Source organism: Nicotiana attenuata, unplaced genomic scaffold (assembly GCF_001879085.1).
Source record: "Nicotiana attenuata strain UT unplaced genomic scaffold, NIATTr2, whole genome shotgun sequence".
Classification (NCBI taxonomy): Eukaryota; Viridiplantae; Streptophyta; class Magnoliopsida; order Solanales; family Solanaceae; genus Nicotiana; species Nicotiana attenuata.
The window spans coordinates 87762-110140 of record NW_017673423.1 but is presented as its reverse complement, the minus strand read 5'-3'; the positions used below and the strand labels follow the sequence as shown (position 1 = coordinate 110140).

The following is a 22379-nucleotide window of genomic DNA, read 5'->3' as shown; positions in this document are numbered from 1 at the left end:
GTAATTAAAGCGAACAATGATAAAATAAATTCAAATCGTGCGACTTAAACATTTATAACCTTGAAAAATGAGTCTCACTTGAACTAGATGTAATTTAGACGATATTAGATACAGAAGGACAGTAGCTTACATAAAGAAAATAGAATTATATTGATTTGGGACGCGTGTCACAATGTGCTTTACAAATAATCAGAGCCCCTTTATATAGTAGGTGAATCCTACTTTAGGTACAATTATATAAAAGGTAAAAAATCTCATGATTTGATAATTAACCGGTTTCTCATTGATACATGCCGAGATTCTAGCCGTGATATCCGACCGGTTACGTATATTTCGGCCTTCTATTAGTTGGTCTGATAATGTTTCCTCAAGCTCATTCGGAGTCGGGGTCGATTCCGGGGTCATAGACTCGATGATCTCGAAGACGGGTGTTCTAACCTCGTACCCTGGTTCGATGGAACGCGTGGTCAATCTTTAATCCATTACATTTTAATCCCGATCTGTCATGCAATAGGGCTCGATTTCGACAGTATACATAAAGTATAAATAAAATTAGATATACGTACATAACTCAATTCTAAAAGTGCGTAGTGATGTCCTAATTATTACTACTATAAAGATACATATCTAGAGAGAGAAAAATACAGTAGTAAGAAAAAAGAGTTAAAGAGGAGATGGCAGCGGTATTGAAGCCAACAGACAGAGCGCGTAAACTTTTTACTTAAAAAAGGGGACTGGCACTGTGTGTCTGTGGAAGTAAAGTTGGGATTGGGGATCAAAAAATTGGGTGTGGTCAGTAGTCATTAGTGTCGTGCCGAGAGGAGAAGATCTGGGGATTGGGCAATGAAATGAGAATAGGGAAAGCAGCAGCTGGTTCTAAGAGTAGCACCACCACCAAATTGGTCTTTATTTGCGTGGCGCTGTTGTGGGGATTTCTTCTTGTAGATCTGCTCTGGGCTTCCTCTTCTTCTTCTTCTTCCTCCTTCAACTGGGCTCTCCCAACATCCAATGTCCTTGTCTTTCCTAATCAGACTCTCCCCAAGGTAAATCAACTGTGCATTCTTCACAGTTTCGTTTTCCCTTCAACTATCCTCTCAATTTTATTTTTTTAATTAGGCGAAGAAAGAAGGAGATGCCGGTCCCCAGAGGATATTATCAGCTACTTTTGCGGATTTGCCAGCCCCGCAATTAAAGTGGGAGAAGATGGCTACATCCCCTGTGCCTCGCCTTGATGGTGCTGCTCTCCAGATCAACGACCTTCTTTTCGTCTTTGCTGGTTATGGAACCATTGATCATGTCCGCACATCACCCTAATAATATTCCTTTGTCCATCGTTTTCCTTTTTATTATGCGAAACTGCCAGATTTTATCACCTTCTGCCTGTAATGACATTAAATTGATTTTTTTTTTTTTAAAATTAGGTTCATTCGCATGTGGATATTTACAATTTCACGGCCAATTCATGGGGAGGGACATTTGATATGCCCAAAGAAATGGCTCATTCACACTTGGGTATGGTTACTGATGGCAGATACATTTACGTTGTTACTGGGCAATACGGTCCCCAGTGCAGGGGTCCTACTGCTCGCAATTTTGTTCTCGATACTGAGACAAAGCAATGGCAGGACTTGCCTCCTTTGCCAGTCCCAAGGTACTGTGTTTATTGCCAGGCTTGAAGAAATGGCTCTTTCACGCTTGTGCTTTCTCTTTGCTTTCTGAATTTGAGTGTGATGTAAAATTCCTTAAGCTTATTAATTAGGCACTGTAGTGTGTTTGAGTTTTATGTAAAACCGTATAAGCTTATTAATGAGTCTGATTCTCAGGTACGCGCCTGCAACCCAGCTTTGGAGAGGCAGGCTTCATGTAATGGGTGGGAGCAAAGAAAATAGACATACCCCAGGATTAGAGCATTGGAGTATTGCTGTTAAGGATGGAAAAGCTTTAGAAACGGAGTGGCGGACTGAGATACCCATTCCTCGTGGTGGACCTCACAGGTATTTGGCTGATTTCATGCAGATATTATTATAAGCATAATATAATATATATGTGGCAGATTGCATAAGGTACCTTCATCAAAAAGATTGCATAAGGTACCCTCAGAAGGAAATGGTGGGAAAGGGTAATCTTGATGGGCAGTGTGTAGGGTTCATCCAAGAGATGAATGAACTCCTGAAAGCAACAATACCTTGGACGATATAATTTTAATTCAGTATAGAGCAGTTAGTGATAAATAACTAGGGTCTAGGAGATTTAAATTCAAAATAACAAAGATAAGAAATGAGTTTTTCCTACTAATCTTTCTAAGGTGATGAGAACTTTGGCAGTTTAGTGATAGTTTACCTGTGTAGTGGTTTGAAATCCACAAGAGTGCACAGTTATTTGGGGATAACATGGGATAAGGAGGGAAGTTGCATGCCCGTTTTCTTTTCTATTCAGGGAGATGTTATGTCCATTTTGATGTTGATAGTTTGTGGTGGTGTTTTTGTTCTCAAGCTTGTCCTTTCAGTTTCAACTGCGTGATGCTTTCGTTGTTCTTTTGGGTTCGAATTTGTATAAAGCGATTGTGGTACTGTGGAGAACTCTTTCGTGTACTCTAGCCTGGTTTTTGATGCTTGTGAGATCCCCCTTTTGGTGTGCTTTGACCAGGAATAGATGTCTGCATATCATTAAGGCAGAGGAGGGGAAGAGAGGAAAAGAGGAGAAGGATATCTGTGCGGGTGATTCAATTAGTATCTTTGGCGAATATACTCAAGGATGTGGATGAGTGAACCGATTAACAAATTTGATAAATCACTGTGCCCCAAGTCTTGGTTGCTGGACTCAAACCTTTTTCAACTAAACAGTTGGTGTTTCTAAAGCTTTTGGTTTCAATACAATTAGCAAGAGAAAAATCAAATGCAAGTGACATATGTGGAATGTATATCCAAATTTGCTTTGTGTGATGTATTCAGAAGTTAGCCAGACATGTATGTTAAGCTGATAAGTTTTTAGGAGTGCATAATTGAATAAATTTTCTGCTTCTTGCTTGAACTTTTATGCAGGGCCTGTGTTGTGTTTGATGATCGACTTTATGTCTTTGGTGGTCAAGAGGGTGATTTTATGGCTAAACCTGGATCACCTATTTTCAAATGCTCGCGTAGAAATGAGGTAATCGGACTGTGACTTGGCTTCTGTAAGTCGTATATTTTTTTGATAAGATAAGGAAATTTCATTAATAAAGACCAATGAGGTACTAGAAAATTACAAACAAGGGATAACAACATTGCTGTTCCAGTTACATTCCCAGAAGTTCCTGAAAATTAAAATATTGAGACCAGTTTTCTATCATGTTACTCCTAAAACAAAAGTATAAATTCTGTTGGCATCTCTTTTTTAAAACAGAAATATGATTTTTATTGTCCTTCAAAACATGTCTTGATCCTCTCCAACCAATGTGTAAGTCGTCTATTGGTTAAAAAAAATTAAAATGTTATGTTCCAGTTAAGCTTTGGGCATTAATGACTTTTTATGGGATTTCATTTTGCTTTGCATGAAAAAACATGGCCAGATTAAGACATGTTTTTTCTCACTTTGGGTGTAAACAGCTTGTCATTGTCCTAAAGGATCTTCTTCCTGTTAGCTGAAATTTGCCAAATGGAAGGTCATATTTCCCTTTGTGGCATATTATTACTTAAAGAAAGAGGAGGTTCTTGACTAGTTGATTATTTGGCTACACCAGCAACAATTGAAGGATATTAGTGACATCAAGTTTATATGATCATTCTCATCTTTGTTGTCTACTATTCAGATACTTTGCAAATTGAATACCAGTATAGCTAATAGATGAAAACTGGAAGAAGGGTGGGGGATTGATAAAAGCAGATCAAGTCTCACACTCCCAAAATACTGAGAATTGGAGCTGATGTAGGGGTTGAGAGTGTGTTTTACTCTAATGTCGTTTTGGCTAAATATAACTATGGAGCTTGGCTTTTACAGGTTGTATATGATGATGTTTACATGTTAGATGATGACATGAAATGGAAAGTGTTGCCTCCCATGCCAAAGCCAGATTCCCATATAGAGTTTGCTTGGGCTATTGTCAACAGATCTCTTGTAATTGTTGGAGGAACTACTGAGAAGCACCCAAATACCAAAAAGATGACCCTTGTTGGAGAAATATTCCAGTTTCAGTTTGATGCACAGGTATTGTTTCTAATCTTCGACAAATTGCAAAGAAGGTGTCTATTTTGTTTATCTTAGAATTTAATGGTTCCTTATGACCTGTCACTTTAATCAGCTGCATTTAGCTTAGCAGATACATCGAACTGCACGATGCACTTAGACATATCCGTTCATTTCAATTTATGTTCACTATGTACAAAAGGTACACAAAGTATCTAGAGTGTCTTATTAGGATCTTATTGATACCCTCCCCTCTTTCCTCGTCCAACAGTCTCCTATAGGTCTGTTAGAGGGAAACTGTTCAAAAATGTGGTGTAGCAGTTACAAATTATCCTTTAGCCCTAGACTCATAACGCATCAAAGATATGCCCGAGTATGGCTATTATCTATTTCTCTATCACATAGATTCCATGGGGACAGAACAAATACAACGCAAATTTAGATCTCAACAATGCCTTTAATTTGGTCCTCAAATTTGACATTGCAAGGTTAAAATTGGCTATGCAAGTGAAGATTCTTATTTGTTTTTTTACAAATACATGAACTTTCTTCTCCTTTTATCAATAATTTGAACTGTCTACATGCTGGTGACGTGTTCACTGTCCCAACAAATACTCTGCCCTGGCATCTTAGCTTCACATCTTTACCTTATGATGATCACACTCTCAGTAAATCTCTTTGGTCACCTTGGTCATGCAGTTACCTTGCCTTGCTCCTACGTGTAGAAATCAGGTATCACCACAATAGAATGCACGCTTTTCACAACAATGATTGATGTTAGACAATTGATATTTTAACTCTCCACTTTATAATTTTGTGAAGTCAAAAGTGAAAAGGTAAATTAGGATGAATGAAGTAAACGTGATGTGATTCTAGAAAACAACCTGTTTCTTATGTGCTGCTTTTTTGTATTCTTGGTTTTTTACCTGCTGGTTTTGATCCAATGCAGAAATGGAAGGTTATTGGCAAACTTCCATACCGTGTAAAGACAACTCTTGTTGGCTTCTGGAATGGATGGTTGTACTTCACATCAGGACAAAGAGACAAAGGACCGGATGATCCAGCGCCAAGGAAGGTCATTGGAGAGATGTGGAGAACTAAATTAAAGTTGTTATGAGCTCATATTTTTACCTAAAATTCTGCCGTCGGAGAGAAATGTTATAGTGTAAATTAATGCGAGTGCTTTTGTTACTCTTCTCTTTTTTATTTGTTTCCATGCGATTTATTTTGGTCCAACCTCATTTAGCCATGGGTGGAAACCAATTACATAGTGTAGATTGGAGAGTGGGCAGTGTTATATTCTTTTAGCTTCAATTTTTACGTTGCAAGTAACTGAAGAAATCTTCAATTTGTTTTTCTTCTTTTTTTCTGGAAATAGATACGTGTTAAAAAAAATCTCCTCTTCTCTGGTGGTTCTACCACATGCTGTCATAACCTTGAGTTTCATTTTTTTTTGTGGGCGCTTGAAAGTGACAAGAAAGAAGGTTGTTTGCCAGTCTTTTCTGTAGAAGAGAAATCGTTTCATCAATCATCATCTCAATCCCAGTGCTTGCTATAGGTGGAGACGCCATTTTTGATTCCTTTATATAGAATGGTTCATCATCTGAAATGAAGTAGCCGATCTGACCAAACTTGAACCTTTGGTCTAGCGTAACTATTTCTTTCCCAAAGCTATACATACCTTTTGGGATCTCTCTCTCTTTGCAAGTAATTCTGACCAACACTTTGCAAGAACTATTCATTGGCCATGTTGGGGCCAGACCATACTCCAAAATTAGCCAAGGGGCGATACATTCTTTCTTCTACGTACAATTATGTGCATAGATCAAGACATGACTTTCGTAACTAAAGTGCACAATTGTTCATTTTACTGGTTTCCAAGCCGGCAGTTCAATAAGGTTCCAGGCACATGAATCATAAAGATTTATACCAAAATATTTCACCAAATAAAAAAAAAGAGTGAGTTTCGCATTGGCTAGATTTATACCAAAATATTTCAGATGCTTGGGAGGCCCCATCTGCAATGAAACCATAGAATTAGGTGGACGAGTTACGTTTTCTGATAAATAAAATAAATAAAAACCACACTCACAGACGCCCCTAACCTTTGCAAGTTTTACAAGTTCCTGCTTCCCCGGGAAAATATAATGATCTGAGTCTTGCAACACAACTATTCTAGCACACATGACTATTTCACCTAGTCTTCTGACATCCTTGAGTTGCAAACGCATTCTGTAATGGTAATTTCATTTCTCCATATTGTACAATCGACCTCCATTTACCAGTTTCCACAGTGCTGCTTTTGCTTCTTCTAGTGTTTCAACGGAATGACCTCCTTCAAAAGATATTCTCTGAATGTTTAACTGCAGGAGATTTTTAGTGAAAACACTTGGTTACTAGGGTAGAGGGCAAGGCAAAAGCCAATAACATAAACAAGTAGTACATAGAAATTACCTGTGCACCCTGGCGGACACGGATATCAGTTCCCTTGCTATCTACTGATATTATGGCAGCATCATCCATCTCAGCTTCTCGCGACAAGAGATCTTTTAGAGGCTTTGAAAAAATTGCATTTAGCTCCTATAAGAAAAACCAACTTGTTTTCAGACTTACTCCGAAAAAACGAAGGAGAAAGAGGAACTTATGAGCTGCTATTTCCACAAATACCTTGATACATATAGCTCAGAGGCGGATCCATGATTTGAAATTTATGGGTTCCTACCGTAATTTCAAATATACAATAATAACTGGGTTCACAGTTAGATATTTATAAATATTTAGTGGATTTCTTAATAGAAAGATAGCGTCTACGCAAAAGTTACTGGGTTCTCGGGAACCAGTAACAATACTCTAGATACGCCACTGATATAGCTGCATAAAAACATTAATCTAAGTAGCCTAAATGTCACCGATTTCTCAAAATGCCAAAAGCACACCTTAAGATTTTGTTCACCTCCATCAATAGCAATCTTGTCAGGCTGCAAAGTTTCATAATCCTTGACATCCACCCAAGCAACTGTTCCAAAGCCTCCAATGAAATATATATCACTGTTGTAGGTGACAAGGCCGGTTAGTGGTATTAGCTAGAGAATTGCTAATCATCTTAGCAACAACACAAAACTTGATTTTTACAAATACATTGGCTAAAGGAAAGTGCAACATGTGGATTGAATCTTCCTATTGATGTACTATGATTTGCAACAAAATAATCGGCTGAGGGAAACAAAATGATGGGGCCAATATAGAAGCTCGAAGTGGGTAGCCTAAACGAACATCCACAACAAAGTAAGACAAGCCCTTAGAAGATCTTGTGCACTGCCAAATAGTTAATAGTTTAGAGATCAATTGTGTTGAAATTTGGCATATGTATACAAATTGAGGCAAATAGAGTGCAAAAAGAATGGGTACAACTAAAAGTAAATTTTACATGGATGTTCTAAAGGAAGTAGTTACCAGTAAAGTTGCTTAAGGCACGCAGATTACGACTATGTATACAAGAACAATAAAAACACACCAAACGTGTAGCTACACATAATTATCTGATTTAAGATGCAAGAGACTCAACTGTTGGCAAGTGGGTAATGCCAACAGACAGAAAGTTTTCTAGTTTCCCCTAGCATTTTAGAGTAAGCAACATCTCTATACTTGTACTATTTCTCAACACCAACATAATTCAAAACCATTTGGGTCAACACCAGGTTTACTAATGAGGAAATATTTGGCAGCAAAAGAACTCATTATAGCTGTTACAGACAGTAAAGAATTTTCATGTAATAGAGCTGATATCATCCAAATAAAGCAGTCCCACTGTAAAAATAAAGACTCATATGAGACACCAAAAAGGTTGCATAAGAATGGAGGCTTACAACTAAGTATGATAAATCTGAGTTCACAGACACCTTTTTCTTTTCTTTTCTTTTTGTAGGTATTAGAAGGTGCTGAGATATCACACAATCCATTTTCTAATGAAGAATTTCACCATATTGCCAGAATGTGCAACTGGCAACTCAAGTCTCAAGGAGAAAATGCATTCAACAGTAGAACCAAAAGATAAAGATGCTATACGAGGAAAGAGCTACTCAAAGGAAAAAAAAGTGATAACCTTATATTTTGCATGCGAAAGTAATAGAAGTTTCCCCATTGTTGAGAAGCTCCTTGCTGATGTTTTGATATATACTGCTTATGTGCCCATTCCTATGGAAACAACCGATATTGTTTTCGAAGATCATTCGGACATTTACAAATCGGAGATATTATTACCGAAATTCAGAAGAAAGAACAAAATACAAAAAGGCATGTGCAGCTCTGAGCCTCTGATATTAAACACTAAAATTAGAGAAACCAACATGCCACTGAAATCTGAATGCAGGATCAAACAACAGAGAACACAATTAGTCCAAGTCAAATGCGATAAACCAACAGGGACAATAACTATTCCCGAGTCAAAAGGGAAACTGACGGAAATACATAGAGGCATAATGAAAGAAAGTTTATGCTTCATCTGGATGTGCACCTCTCTCTCTCTCTATCGACCCGATGCTTTTCTTCTTATTGTTTTGATTACTATTATACAGATTGTAAAGGAGATATACACAAGATACTTAGGAGAAAGTCCAAATGTCTCCAGGGTCACGAGTCTATAAGCAACATTAACAATTTCAGGACGACAAAAGAAAGCCTTTATCTAACAAATTCCTGCTGGAGTAAGAACCAGTTTATTCGGCAATAGTTTATGAATAAATCACTAAAATTTGAAGAAGGCAGCTACCTGTTGATCTTCCGGGAGAGGATAGACATCACCGAATATTGTTACCCTTGCATTAGATAAACAACTCCAACCCGGGATCTAAAAATCAAAAGTTCAAGAAACTCAAAGACAGAATATTTCAGTCAAACATAAAGAATGTCTGTGGAAATACAACACTAACCTGTACAACCAGTGTGCATCTAGGGTCAGCTAGCAGGTTCCTTGTGTGTATAGCTAACGGTGAGAATGAAAATATTGGGTCTGTTGAAAGTATGACAAATCCATGTTGGAACATTATCGGGAGATGGATTTGATGGAGATAACCTTGAACAAGTATTTCACACCAAGATTTGCTTTTCTTTTATTATTATTATTATTATTCTTTTTGTATTCCATGTTCAGCTTTTAAACAATGTCAGGATCATTAAACTAGCTAGAGTATTTAATTTATTTTGAAATTTAGCCATATCTTATTAGGCTTGGTTTTTCAGGCAAAGTCTTGTCAAACAGGAGAAGCATTTGGATAAATTGTTTAGTGGTACTGATATGCTACAGTGAAGCTCAAATCACCAAGACGATTACCTCTATGTCACAATTGTAACACTCAAGGAGGCAGTCTTAACCTAGGATAACTTGGTCAGAGGATACCTACTTTGTTCGAGATGTTACTTATGTGGAGAGGAGGCAGATTCAACCAGTCATCGTTTTTTGCACTGTAGGGTGACTTCACAATTATGGAGGATGTTCATCAATTTGAGGGGATTATTGTGGGTTATGTCAAGAAGAATTCTTGAAGTTCTAGCATGTTGGAACAGAGAAGGCAACCTTTCCAGTCATAAAGAAAGATGGAAGATTGTCCCTGCTTGCATCTGGTGGTCAATTTGGGAAGAAAAAAACTGAAGGTGCTTTGAAGATAGATCCAACAACATCCAGAAGATGAAAATTGAAATGTTTAGTCTTTTTTTTTTTTTTTGGTGTAAAGAAGAATACTTGGAAGATAATGAATCCATTATTGATGTATTGGAATCCTTATGACAAGAAAAAGTATTAGGAGAGTTCCTCCTGTACTTCACCTTGTAATTATGGGTGACTCTACAGTTTCTATGTAGTCTTTTTATTTACATACAAATATGTTACCTTTTCTTTAAAAAAAAAACAAAAAGAGGTCAGTGACTTACGTCCCATGGGATCTGGTGCAAAATCTACGAGTGAGCCAAATGGGTAACCTTCTCGTCGATGATGCATCCGAGACATAACGGTGCATAAATGAGCAAACCTAGCCTACAATGATGGAGATACAGGGTGGAGGAAAACTCAAGAAAGCTTTTAGCTTTACAAACTTGTGAGGAACACAACAAGATATCTGGTAACAGGGGAGTTACCTGCTCCATTAAGTTGCGAACAGCTAAGGCAGGTTTAGGTAGGCCATGAGCTGAGGTTGCACTTTGTACACCTCCAGATATGGGAGTTCGGAAAAGCCCAGCCCGTGTACCTCCACCAGTCGAGCTGAGATCAGGGGGTGTAACGGACTTTGTTGATTGATCCAAACTAACCTCATTTCCTTGTCTTTGATCTGAATTATCCTTTAGAATATGAGAGAGGCCATCACAATTCACAACAAAACTGAAGAATCTATTTCGAATTTCCAGTTATGGACTATATGGTGGAAAGAGATTAAGAGAAGCATGATTCACCGTGCCAAAGACGAAGTGCATCTAAGGTGTTTAAATTAGTAGTAATACTTAATATTGAATGGTGTCAAAAAGGTCAAGGTCTATTGTCTATTTATATCATCTATATAAAGCTGCCGCTATTTCTCCCTTTTTCCCATCTAATACTCCGTTACAAGAAGGAAAAAGAGTAAGAAAAGGAACAATTTTAGATGCTGTACAAGGGAAAAGTTAGCTCTATCCTACGACAAGGCGAGTTAGTTACCTGTGACCAAGAAAAAGTGCCTTCAGAAACAGGAAACCCATTATCATTGTCATCCTCTTGTTGGGCACGGGCAAGCGTCAGGTTGAGGAAGCGGCAGCCGAAGTAACTCGTTCGCAGAGACCCCGAACCAGGCTTGTTAGTTGGTCGAATGGACTGAAAAGCAGAGGGAATAGTCTCTGAAAACCTAGAGAGAGAATGGGAGCTTGATAGTGTAGCATCCATTGACGAAGAGATACAGACTGACGATGCCACTTTGTCTGTTATTCTACTCAGTTGGAAGGAAGACGTTGACCAAAAAGCTACACTAGTACAGCATTTGTCGCATTTCAACAAGCTTTAGGGGAGAAATTCAAAAATAGCCATATTTACGGGTGTGTTTCAAAAATAGTCCAGTTTCAAAAGTAATCGAAATTTAGCCATTTTTTTGTAAAGATAAATTTGTGCGAAAACACTATTCAAAACCCGGAAAATGAGCCAGTATATTATGCTGGAGTTCCAGCATAAGTATACTTGAACTCCAGCATATTATACTGGAGTTCTAGGATAAGTATACTGGAACTCTAACATAATATGATGGAGTTCTAGCATATGTACACTAGAACTCCAGCATTATATACTGGAGTTCCAGCAAATTATACCGTTCTAGTATAATATGCTGGAAATTCATACACAAGTGCTCGAATCTCCAGTATATTATGCTGGAACTTTCCGTGTGTTGGAGTTCCAGCATAATATGCTGGAAGTTCATACACAGGTGCACCGAACTCCAGTATATTATGCTGAATCGGTCTCTGTTGCAACAAAATAATAGCTATTTTTTATTGACTTGGTAAACGCTGACTATTTTTGAATAACCAGTCCGAAAACTGGCTAGACCGTGCTATTTAGCGTAACATGGTTTTGATAGGATGGACAAAGTCCAGGCCCAACTTATTTCCACGGAGACTTGATCCATTACACATATTTTAACTTGTCCTTTGTTTCATGTTCATTGTATTTTTGTTAAACATATATGGTGACATATTGTATAGAAGTTACCGGGCAAATCATTCTTTCTCTTCGGAGATGAAATAATAAGGTGCATAACTAAGGGGTGCTGGCTATATAGATCTTATATCTTCGCCAGCACTGGATAATGATAGGATTGCTGAAAAATGAGTGGAAATGGTTTTTGGGCCAACTTTAATAAACTAAGTACATAACAATGCAACAGTCTAACTAATTTAAAGTGAAAATATTACGGGCTAGTCAATTTTCGGATTGGTAATTAAAAAATAATCAGCGCTCGCAAAGTCATTAAATAATAGTCACTATTTTATTGAAACACAGAAAGTTTCAGCATTATATATTGGGTTATGGAGCTCCTGCGTATGAACTTCCAATATATTATGTTAGAACTCCAGCACACAGAAAGTTCCAGTATAATATGGTGGATATTGGAGCTCCTGCATATGAACTTCCAGCATATTATATTGGAACTCGAGCAACATTATGCTGGAATCTCATATGTAAAAAATTCAAACTCTAGCATAATCTGGAATTTTTTCGGATTTTTAGGGTGTTTTTGTTCAGATTTTATTTTTACATAAAAAATGGCTAAATTTTGTTTAGTTTTGAATTTGTGGTTATTTTTCAATTACTAATTGTAAATCTGACTGTTTATGATTTTTCCCCTAATTTAAATCTATGTTTTTTAGGCCTAGAGGAGCAGAGTACGAAACCTTTTTATTGTCTTTTTGGACAAATGTGACGTTAATGAGTGTAAAAATAAAGTTACTTTTCTATATATAACGCCGAAATTCGCCGCGCTATACCTTAACGGTAACTTTTGTCGTTAAGGTATAGCGCAAGGAATAAGTGCGATATATCCCCTGACGATTTGACTGCCAGGTTTAGCGTATAGAAATCACACGCTATACCTATAGCGCAAAGAATTAGCACGCTATAACCCTGATTAAATAATCCCCTTCGTCTTCCCCCGAAGACCAGAACTCCTCCTCCCCCATTTTTTTACTTCTTTCGATTTGGATTCTGGTCCCCCACCCCACCCCACCCCACCCCTTGTCGTTCCTAAAAAAAATTGTGGGCCCCTCCCGTCACACAAAACCTAAGAACGTAGGTCCCACATCGTAGTAGAGCATCGTATTATTGTGGTTTCACTCTTTCGGACTCAAATTTTCAGCCAATTTACTTTTCGAAAATACTAAATCGAGGTATTTCGATTTATTTTATGTCGAAACTTGTCTAATAATGCATATTAGTTGATTTGAATGTGTTTCCATGTCGTTTTGTGTTTTATTTGCGAAACTAGTATGTTATATTTATCCGGACTTTGATATTAGTGTTCTAAAAAAATGTAAAATTGAGAAATAATTTTTTCTGTTAATATCCGGATTTAGATATTAGTATTTCCATTTCGTTTTATGTTTTATTTGCGAAACTAGTATGTTATATGTATTTTTGTGAATGTTATGTGATTAAAATGTATTTGGTGTTTATATTTAGTTTAGATTATTTATTAGCGTAGTAAAGTGTAGAACCTTTTAGCGTAGTAAAGTGTAGAGTATTTTAGCGTAGAATCCCTGTAGTTTAAGTATCTGTTATACTGGTAGATGAAAGTACAAACTTTGTACAATTAAATAATTAAAAATTAAGAATTTAAATTTTAAAACAAACATACAAAATTATAAAAATATTAGTTATTCATGATAGTTTGGTGCTACTGGGCCTCAAATATCGAGTCTGGAACCCATATGTATATATACTTTGTACAATTAAATAATTAAAAATTAAGAATTTAAATTATAAAACAAACACACAAAATTATAAAAATATTGAATTTGACACACATAATTATTCATGATAGTTTGGTGCTGCTGGGCCTCAAATATCGAGCCTGGAACCATAGGTATATATACTTTGTACAATTAAATAATTAATAATTAAGAATTTAAATTATAAAATAAATACACAAAATTATAAAAATATTGAATTTGACACACATAATTATTCATGATAGTTTGGTGCTACTGGGCCTCAAATATCGAGCTAGGACCCATAGGTATATATACTGTGTAGAATTAAATAATTAAAAATTAAGAATTTAAATTATAAAACAAACACACAAAATTATAAAAATATTGAATTTGACACACATAATTATTAATGATAGTTTGGTGCAACTGGGCCTCAAATATCGAGTCTGGAACCCAATAGATATATATACCCTGTCCATTTACAGATTAAACATATAACTAATGTTGTTTAATTTACAGTTGACGACATGGACGTGCCGCCTATACATCCCGGACCTTACTCTCGTGAGCTATTAGTGCTACAGGGCGATCATAGGTCCGCCCATATATGGGACGGAGAGTTACTGTCCCAGACTCTCCGCACTAGGAGAGTGGACGACCTGTGGGATTTTTTGAGGGATAGAGATCTCCATCCCCGTGTAGTCGAGCGCCTGCAGGATACGAGATTCTATAGGATTATTCAGATTGGGCGGATGCAGCTCGACTGGGCTTTGATCACGGTGTTGATTGAGCGGTGGCGACCGAAGACGCACACTTTCCACCTGCCCATTGGCGAGGCCACCATCACGCTGCAGGACGTGGAGGTTTTATATGGCCTGCCCGTTGATGGCATGGCCGTTTCACTGCCTATTGCTATTATATCTATGTCGCGTGCAGATTATTTGGACATGCTGCAGCTGCTCACGGGTTTCAGGCCACAGGACGAGACTGCATTGTCGGCGGCCAGTCGGATGAGTTTGACCCCTATTAGATAGTACCTGGAGGTACTCCACCCCGAGATCACCGGCGATACAAAGGAGTTACATATTACCCGGTATACGAGGTTGTTGTTGCTTCTTCTATTTGGGGGGAGGGGGGGTCTTGTTCCCAAACACTTCGGGGAACCTAGTCAGCCTGAGATTTCTTCATCATATTCAGCTGCTAGATGAGTTACCCTATTATAGCTGGGGTGCTGCTGTTCTCGCCTACATGTACAGGCAGATGTGTCGGGCGAGCATGGGCACCCAGAGTGATGTTTGTGGTTTTCTGCCGCTTCTACAGGTGACAACATATTCGAATAATCTGTTCATTAGTTCCAATTCTACCTAGTTAGAATTTATCTTAAACCTTACGTCCACTTTGTATGTTAGGTTTGGGCCTGGGAGCGGTTCTTGCAGTTTCAGCCACCTCTACCACAATTACCTCCTAATGTAGCACCTCCGTTTCTCCCTCTAGCCAGGAGGTGGGTTCTCCGTCATACACTTTCACGAGAGTATGATGCTCATCATAATCTCCCCCTCTGCAGGGATGTGATGGATATGCTGGAGGGCGCACAGGTAAATATGTACCTAAACTTACCTGGTATAGATTAACTTAGTGTTGCGCATACTCACGTTTTGTGTTCTTATTTGATAGTTCATCTGGACGCCATACAGTGATGATTTGATAGCTGGCCTGCCAGATTATTGCTCGGTCGGCCGACTGATTTGGAGCACTTTTGTCCCGCTCATATGCCTCGATATTGTGGAGCATCATGCCTCGGTGCGGGTACTTTGCCAAATTGGCCGCCCGCAGTATATACCGAGGGGGCCTATATGGGAGCCTACACATTATCAGAGGGATGATCGTTCCAGGGCGGACGACACATTTATAGCATGGTTAGCGGCGCAGATTCGTACTTGGGACCAGCGAGATCGGATGATTCCGCCCCCACCTACACAGATCCAGGCGGTGGCTATTCAGAGGTATATGTCCTGGTACCGCCACGTTACCCGACTTTTTATCGGGAACCCTATTCATCAGGCTTGCGGTCGGTACGTTCCATACGCCGGGCGACACGAGGCCCTGGTATGTTTTCTGTTATTATTAATTATATAACTGTAACTTAGTGCAATATATGTAGTTTATATTTTATACGTTGTGCAGGCTATTGGACTACATACAGTCTATCAGATGGGACTGCAGATGCAGGATCATGTCGGCGATCCTGTGGCCACCTTGCAGGATGACAGCCGTCGATTCGTAGAGTTGGCTGCCCGGACACTGCAGCGAGCCCGAGAGGATCAGCGTTTGGCACACATGCCTGATTATGTGGAGCCAGGGTAGTACGAGCGAGGCCCTGGTGTCGCACGAGGTGGTGGTGCCCGACGAGGCGGGGGTGCCGGACGACGTGGTGGGGGCGGAGAGGAGGTGGTCCCAAGCAAGGAGGCGTTGAGGCCCCTGCTGATCTGCCGAGTGGCCTACATGAGACGGACATGCCGTCATACAGCCTTGGGATGCATCTCACTCTAGGGACTTCGCAGGTGACCCCGTCAGGTCAATTATTGATCACGGGCACGGACCTTTCTAGAGTGGATTGGGGTACATACTTTCCAGGCCCGTCTACTGTTGCTGAGGATCGGCCGACCCGAGATTTACATAGTGGGCGCCGGCTGAGTTATGGTTCATCATCACAGGCGCAGGTACGGTTTTCTTAGTATTGAATTACAATTTGTTTTTATTCTTCTCATTTATTTTCCATAACTTTATTAATTTACTTTTTAAGGCTTTGTGCGATGCTGACATGGCTGCGACAGATGATTACATTCAGGAGCCCGACGAGATTGTGGTAGGACAATTTAAATTGTTGTGACTTATTATATACTTTGCTATACTGAGCTTTCTATTCTTATGTAGGTTTCTACTGGACTGACGGCCCCTTCTGCCTATCCTGTCAGCACCACTGATGAGCATGCTGCGGCGCATCCGGGTATAAGGAGGCGACTTGATGATGACGATCCCGATAGCGTACCCAGGCGGGATGGGATGCGCCTCAGGCCAACGGCTGCGTTGAAGCACACTGGATGCGGGACACATTGATTTTCTTTCCTTTTTTTTTGTATTTGATGTAAATAATATTTTTGTATATACATTAACAACAATTTTTATATAATATGCGCATTACTTTTTTATTTCTCCGTTCATTAGTTAGTTTCGTACTACAATACAAACACAAGCATTGAAACTTAACTTCCATTACAATTAATGAAAATAAAGTTCAGTACAACTAATTTAGTTTAATACTACAACACAAACACAAACATAGCAACTTAACATAATTAAAATTCAGTACAACTAATAAAAATACACGACACGGGAAACATAAAGATAAAGTAATACACTAAACACATACATGTCAATGTTTAGTCCCTGTCGTCCATTATTCTCTGTTCCAACCACTTAAATTGTTCTTCCATCTTATTTTTTTCTTCTTCTACCTCTTTCAGTTTCGCTTTCAACTCCGCAACCTCTCTTTTATGTTCTCTTTCACATTCCTACTGTTTTAAACACAAATTATGAAGATGCTGCAAAGATTCTTTGTAGCATTCCTGATAACAGGGTTCATCAACCCATACCTCAAAATCGCAAATAGGTTCGTCGGGAACCTTATAAAACTTGTTCACACAGTGCCAGTAGCGGCGTCCAACTTCACCATTATCCCAACATTTTTGCATCATGCATTTTTTTCCACACTCGCACCTTGGTACATAAAGAGGTTGAGACATTTGTGCGTTAAAAAAACCTTGCTTTTCTTGAAAGATTTGCTATTAGTTATTGTTGAGCGCAGAAAATAACTAGAATGAGCCCGTTATTTATAGGCAAGACAACACACATAACGTAGTATTTAACCGCGCTATATATACACATAACGTAGTATTTAACCGCGCTATGCTTTGCGTGTTAAAGGTTCTGACGGGTACGAAACAGCTTTATGTCAGTTGGGCAGCTTTTTCAGTTCGACAAGACAACACACATAACGTAGTATTTAACCGCGCTATATATACACATAACGTAGTATTTAACCGTGCTATGCTTTGCGTGTTAAAGGTTCTGACGGGTACGAAACAGCTTTATGTCAGTTGGGCAGCTTTTTCAGTTCGACAAGATAACACACATAACGTAGTATTTAACCGCGCTATGCTTTGCGTGTTAAAGGTTCTGACGGGTAGAAACAACTTTATGTCAGTTGTGCAGCTTTTTCAGTTCGACAAGACAACATACATATATAAAATAACAAACATAATTAACATTAAATTAATCAGCTTTATGAAATTTCAATGTTGTTTCCAGTTCTTCCGAATATATAATTTTTTTTAATTATCATTAAAAAAACTGAAATGGAAAAGTTCAAATCATAATTAACAAACATAATTTTATTTTATAAATCTTGCAACATAAACAAAATAACTAAATATTACAACATAAACTCATTGATAGTTAGGCACACTAGAAGAACACCCACCACGAGCTTGATTACTATTGCCACCCAAACCAGCCGAAGGACATTTTCGACGGTCGTGTCCTGTTTGCGAGCATATACCACATCTGCGCGCATAAACGGTATCACTAACATCCATTTGGTTCCGTATACGCGTTCTCTTCTGCACCTGTATTCGATGCAAATAGGACTTGTTACACACCATTCTAAATGGTTCAGGCAGCCAATAATGCTCAGGACCCACTGGCTGCAACTGTCCACTATATGTGTTTAGGTACTTGGCAACACTATATTGTTGATCAACATTGTTGGTTATACCTAAACCAACTTTTTGAAAGCACTTGATGGCATGTGAGCAAGGCATGTGGTAGATGGACCATTTCCCACAAGAGCATAACCTTGTAGATTCATTTACAGTATGTACATTATTCCCCCGATTTTCATGGATAGCGGTGCGAACCTCAAAAACATTTCTTTCGTTATCATACTGCAAAAATGAATGCCAATGTGCTTGCCGTCTGTATTTCTCAAATATCTTCATCGGCACTGGCATAAATTCAACACCCCGTTCCATCAATGATGTTGCAGCTGCAAACCTTTCAACAAACCTCTCCGCCATCTGCTTGAACGATATCTGCACCATGGCTGTGACAGGCAATCCTCTTGCTGACTTCAATAACCCGTTGAAAGACTCTGACACATTTGTAGTCAGAGTTCTCCATCGTCTGCCACCATCCGCATGCAAAGTTCACTTTTCAGGGTCATGTCGCATTAACCAACGATAGGCTGCCTCGTCGTCTTGCTTGATATATTCCATGTGCCTCCGGAATTTATGTTGTTGGTGGTCTGTTGCTGCCATCCACATCAAATCATGTAGATCCTTGTTGGTATATGCCTTCTGGAAATTGGCTTTAAAGAGCCTAACACAGTAACGGTGGTAGGCATAAGGTTCTTGCCATGCAGGCAAGTTCTCCACAGAACTTAAGATACCACCGTACCGATCAGATATTAGACAAATACCGGAATACTATTTGACAACGTGCTTTTTCAAGTGGTTCAAAAACAGCGTCCACGTCTCTTGGCTTTCATTGGCACAAATAGCAAAAGCTAGAGGAAATATCTGTCCATTAGCATCTACTGCCACGGCTATCAACAGCTTGATATCGTACTTTCCATAGACATGAGTGCCGTCTATGGATATTACGGGCCGACAATGCGAAAAACCATCAATTGCTGGTTTAAACGCCCAGAACACGTAATTGAATATATACTCTATTTACCCATACTCCGCTCAAGCTTCCATTCAACAACCATCTCGGGGTCAAAGTGCTGTAGTGCGGCCATGTACCTGGGCAGAGCTGCAAATGACTTATCCCAGTTACCATAAACTATTTCAAACGCTTGTTTGCGCCCGAGATATGCCTTTCTTTTGGTAATGGTATGACCATGTTCCTGGTGGACTGATGTAATGCGCTCTTTGATTTTATACCTTATGGACGCTTCGATGTGTGGAATAAGGACAAGAGAAATCAAGTCAATATCCAAGTTGAAGTGATTCCCGTTGAATGTGTCCATTTCGCATGTGTGGGTGGGAATGTATTTACCCACTTTCCACAGACCTGTCTTCTTCTTGCTCGCACGCAACATCCAATGACATGGCCAAAACCACCTGCGACAAACAACCTTGTATACAACCGGACTTGACTCCCATACCGTCATCTCACGACACTCTTTTACGTTGTGCATTTTACAAGCCTTGCTTACGCGCGCTTTATCAGGAAAAAGCATGCCTTTTGCCAGCACCGTTGGTCTAGGCTCATCCCACATTGCTGTCCGAATTTCATCAAAATCCCTTGTGAGAGCTTCCCCATCCGGCATGCTTAGAAAGTTATCAAGGTAAGGAATCTCCCTTGAATGAAACGACACTTGGGACTCGTACACCATCTTCACGAGGAAAGGGTGTCTCGTCTCCAGATTCATCAGCATTGTTGTCGTAATCAATGTTCTCTTCCTCACTCTGTGCCTCTGCCAGATCCCGATTTAATACGTCGTCTTCGGGCAATTGAGTGAGTACATGTGGTTCAACTTGCTCGTTTTCACTGCACAATCAACAAAATAATAAGCTACTGAAATTAATAAATACTTTCCATATAGCTGTACCACTTCACTTACAAGTCGTAATGTGATGAAATTCCATGATGGACATTTTCATTTAGGTGATGACTCCTGGATGAACCACCATGATTCAACACACCAAAACTATGCTTGGGTTCATAATTTGTAAAATTCATATCCGGCCGGTACCTCCTGTTAAATATATGAGCGTTAATACAAATTCAATACAACAAAAATGTACATCGTAACACAAAGAAAAATTGAAGTTTACCACTCGTCTTGTGAATTATGTAAAGCAGGCGGTGATAAGTTCAAATCAAGGAAAACTCTTTCATCCGGAACCTGTCCGGCAAACACTGCTCTAGAATGACCACCCGATGACTGGGGGTTATCCGGAACCTGTCTGGCAACCTCATTGTTGGGAACGTCTTCGACCTTGACGTACATATCCAACATTTTGATTACAAGAAATTTCCGGTATTCATCCGGAGTCCTCAGAAAATCCCTCAAAGTTTCATCATCGTCGATGTTTAACTCCGAGTAAAAAGCAACCCCTTGCGGAGTGACGGAATACGGATATCTTCCGATTACTTTAAGTATCACTGAACGTTTCCTCACACTCATTTTTTTGTATAACAATGATATCAATTTATCGTACTCCATTGTAAGTGGTAATTTAACATGACCCTGTGGAGACAAAATGTACCTCACAGAGTTATTCTCTATCACAACCTCACCCCCCAATATAATGAAACTCTTATTCTACGCTCTTCAGACATTATGAAAAAATATTTGAGAATTTAACAAGAAGAAAAGTTTGAACGGGAGTTAGAACTTTTTGTGAATTGATTTTCCTAAAATCCTAACCCCTTTATATAGGAAATGGCTAGCCCGGGGGGCTGAAATTTTGATGTATAGCGCTCTTTGAATGTGCGCTATACACATTTGAATTATTGTTATGTCAGTTAACTTATTGGTGGGCCCAAAAACAGGTATAGCGTTTTAATTCCAGGCGCTAAATATGTATAGCGTTTTAATTCCAGGCGCTATACCTGGCAGTCAAGTCGTCAGAGTATAGCGCACAGATTTCCGGCGCTAAAAAGTATATCGCACTTATTCATTGCGCTATACCTTAACGGCAAAAGTTACCGTCAAGGTGTAGCGCGGTGAATTTCGGCGTTATATATAGAAAAGTAACTTTTTTTTTACACTCATTAATGTCATATTTGTCCAAAAAGACAATAAAAAGGTTCCGGACTCTAGAGGAGCACGTCCAAGTCGACCATGGGAAATTCAAGTAAAAATAGCACGGTATAGCCAGTTTTCGGACTAGTATATCAAAAATAGCCAGCGCTTACCAAGTCAATGAAAAATAGCCACTATTTTGCTGTAATAGAGACCGGTCCAACATAATATACTGGAGTTCGATGCACTTGTGTATGAACTCCAGCATATTATGCTGGACCGGTACACTTTGCTGGCTCTAGTATAATATACTGGAGACTGGAGCATCGGTGCTCCAAACTCCAGTATATTATACTGGACCAATATACTTGCTAGAACTCCAGTATATTATGCTGGAGTTCTAGTGTACTGATGCTGGAACTCCATCATATTATGCTAGAGTTCCAGCATACTTATTCTGGAACTCCAGTATAATATGTTGGAGTTCAAGTATACTTATGCTGGAACTCCAGCATAATATACTGGAGTATTTTCCGGATTTTGAACAGTGTTTTCGCTCAGATTTATCTTTATATAAAAAGTGGCTAAATTTCGATTACTTTTAAAATTGGGCTATTTTTAAACGACCAGTTATAAATCTGGCTATTTTTAAAATTTACCCGAAATTCAAGGGTTATGTTGGAGAACCAGATCCATAGAGACTAGTAGATACTACTTGGTCCAACTGATGGATGGCTGTCCCGACAGATCCTTCTAGCTTGCTGCAGTATCTTGGACCTTTTCCTTGGTCTTTTACTATTCCTTCACTTTGAAATTATTGCGTCCCGCCGTCTATGAGTTCCTGCTTCAAACGGCTTTTACTTGTCATTAAAAAAACGGAAAATATATTTGGCCAAACTAAGAATGGCCCAAATGTCCAGAATGGGGGGATTATGGTAACTTCGCTCGGCTTTTGAGGGCATAA

The 22379-nt window shown here is 39.0% G+C and overlaps 2 protein-coding genes across 3 annotated transcripts; one reads left to right on the top strand and one right to left on the bottom strand.

The window, feature by feature from the left end:
* The first annotated feature begins 641 nt into the window (after window positions 1-641).
* On the top strand, window positions 642-5522 carry LOC109216347 (kelch repeat-containing protein At3g27220-like). Its single transcript, XM_019380491.1, has 7 exons — window positions 642-1043; window positions 1117-1296; window positions 1422-1651; window positions 1824-1994; window positions 3042-3147; window positions 3976-4182; window positions 5111-5522. Exons 1-7 carry the CDS (start codon window positions 849-851, stop codon window positions 5276-5278), a joined length of 1257 nt encoding a protein of 418 aa, XP_019236036.1. The 5' UTR covers window positions 642-848; the 3' UTR covers window positions 5279-5522.
* Window positions 5523-5994: 472 nt separating this feature from the next.
* LOC109216349 lies at window positions 5995-11154 on the bottom strand. Of its 2 annotated transcripts, XR_002066474.1 has the most exons (10): window positions 10844-11154; window positions 10291-10491; window positions 10087-10189; window positions 9090-9169; window positions 8930-9007; window positions 8264-8355; window positions 7098-7209; window positions 6616-6741; window positions 6267-6524; window positions 5995-6179 (listed from the first exon to the last, which is right to left on the bottom strand). XR_002066474.1 is itself a non-coding variant. In XM_019380492.1 (9 exons), the coding sequence occupies exons 1-9, from the start codon at window positions 11063-11065 to the stop codon at window positions 6408-6410; spliced, it is 1131 nt and encodes a 376-aa protein (XP_019236037.1). In that variant the 5' UTR covers window positions 11066-11154; the 3' UTR covers window positions 5995-6407. The 2 variants fall into 2 exon arrangements, 1 of the variants encoding a protein (XP_019236037.1); XM_019380492.1 differs by having other exon boundaries at window positions 5995-6524.
* Between the last annotated feature and the right edge of the window lie 11225 nt (window positions 11155-22379).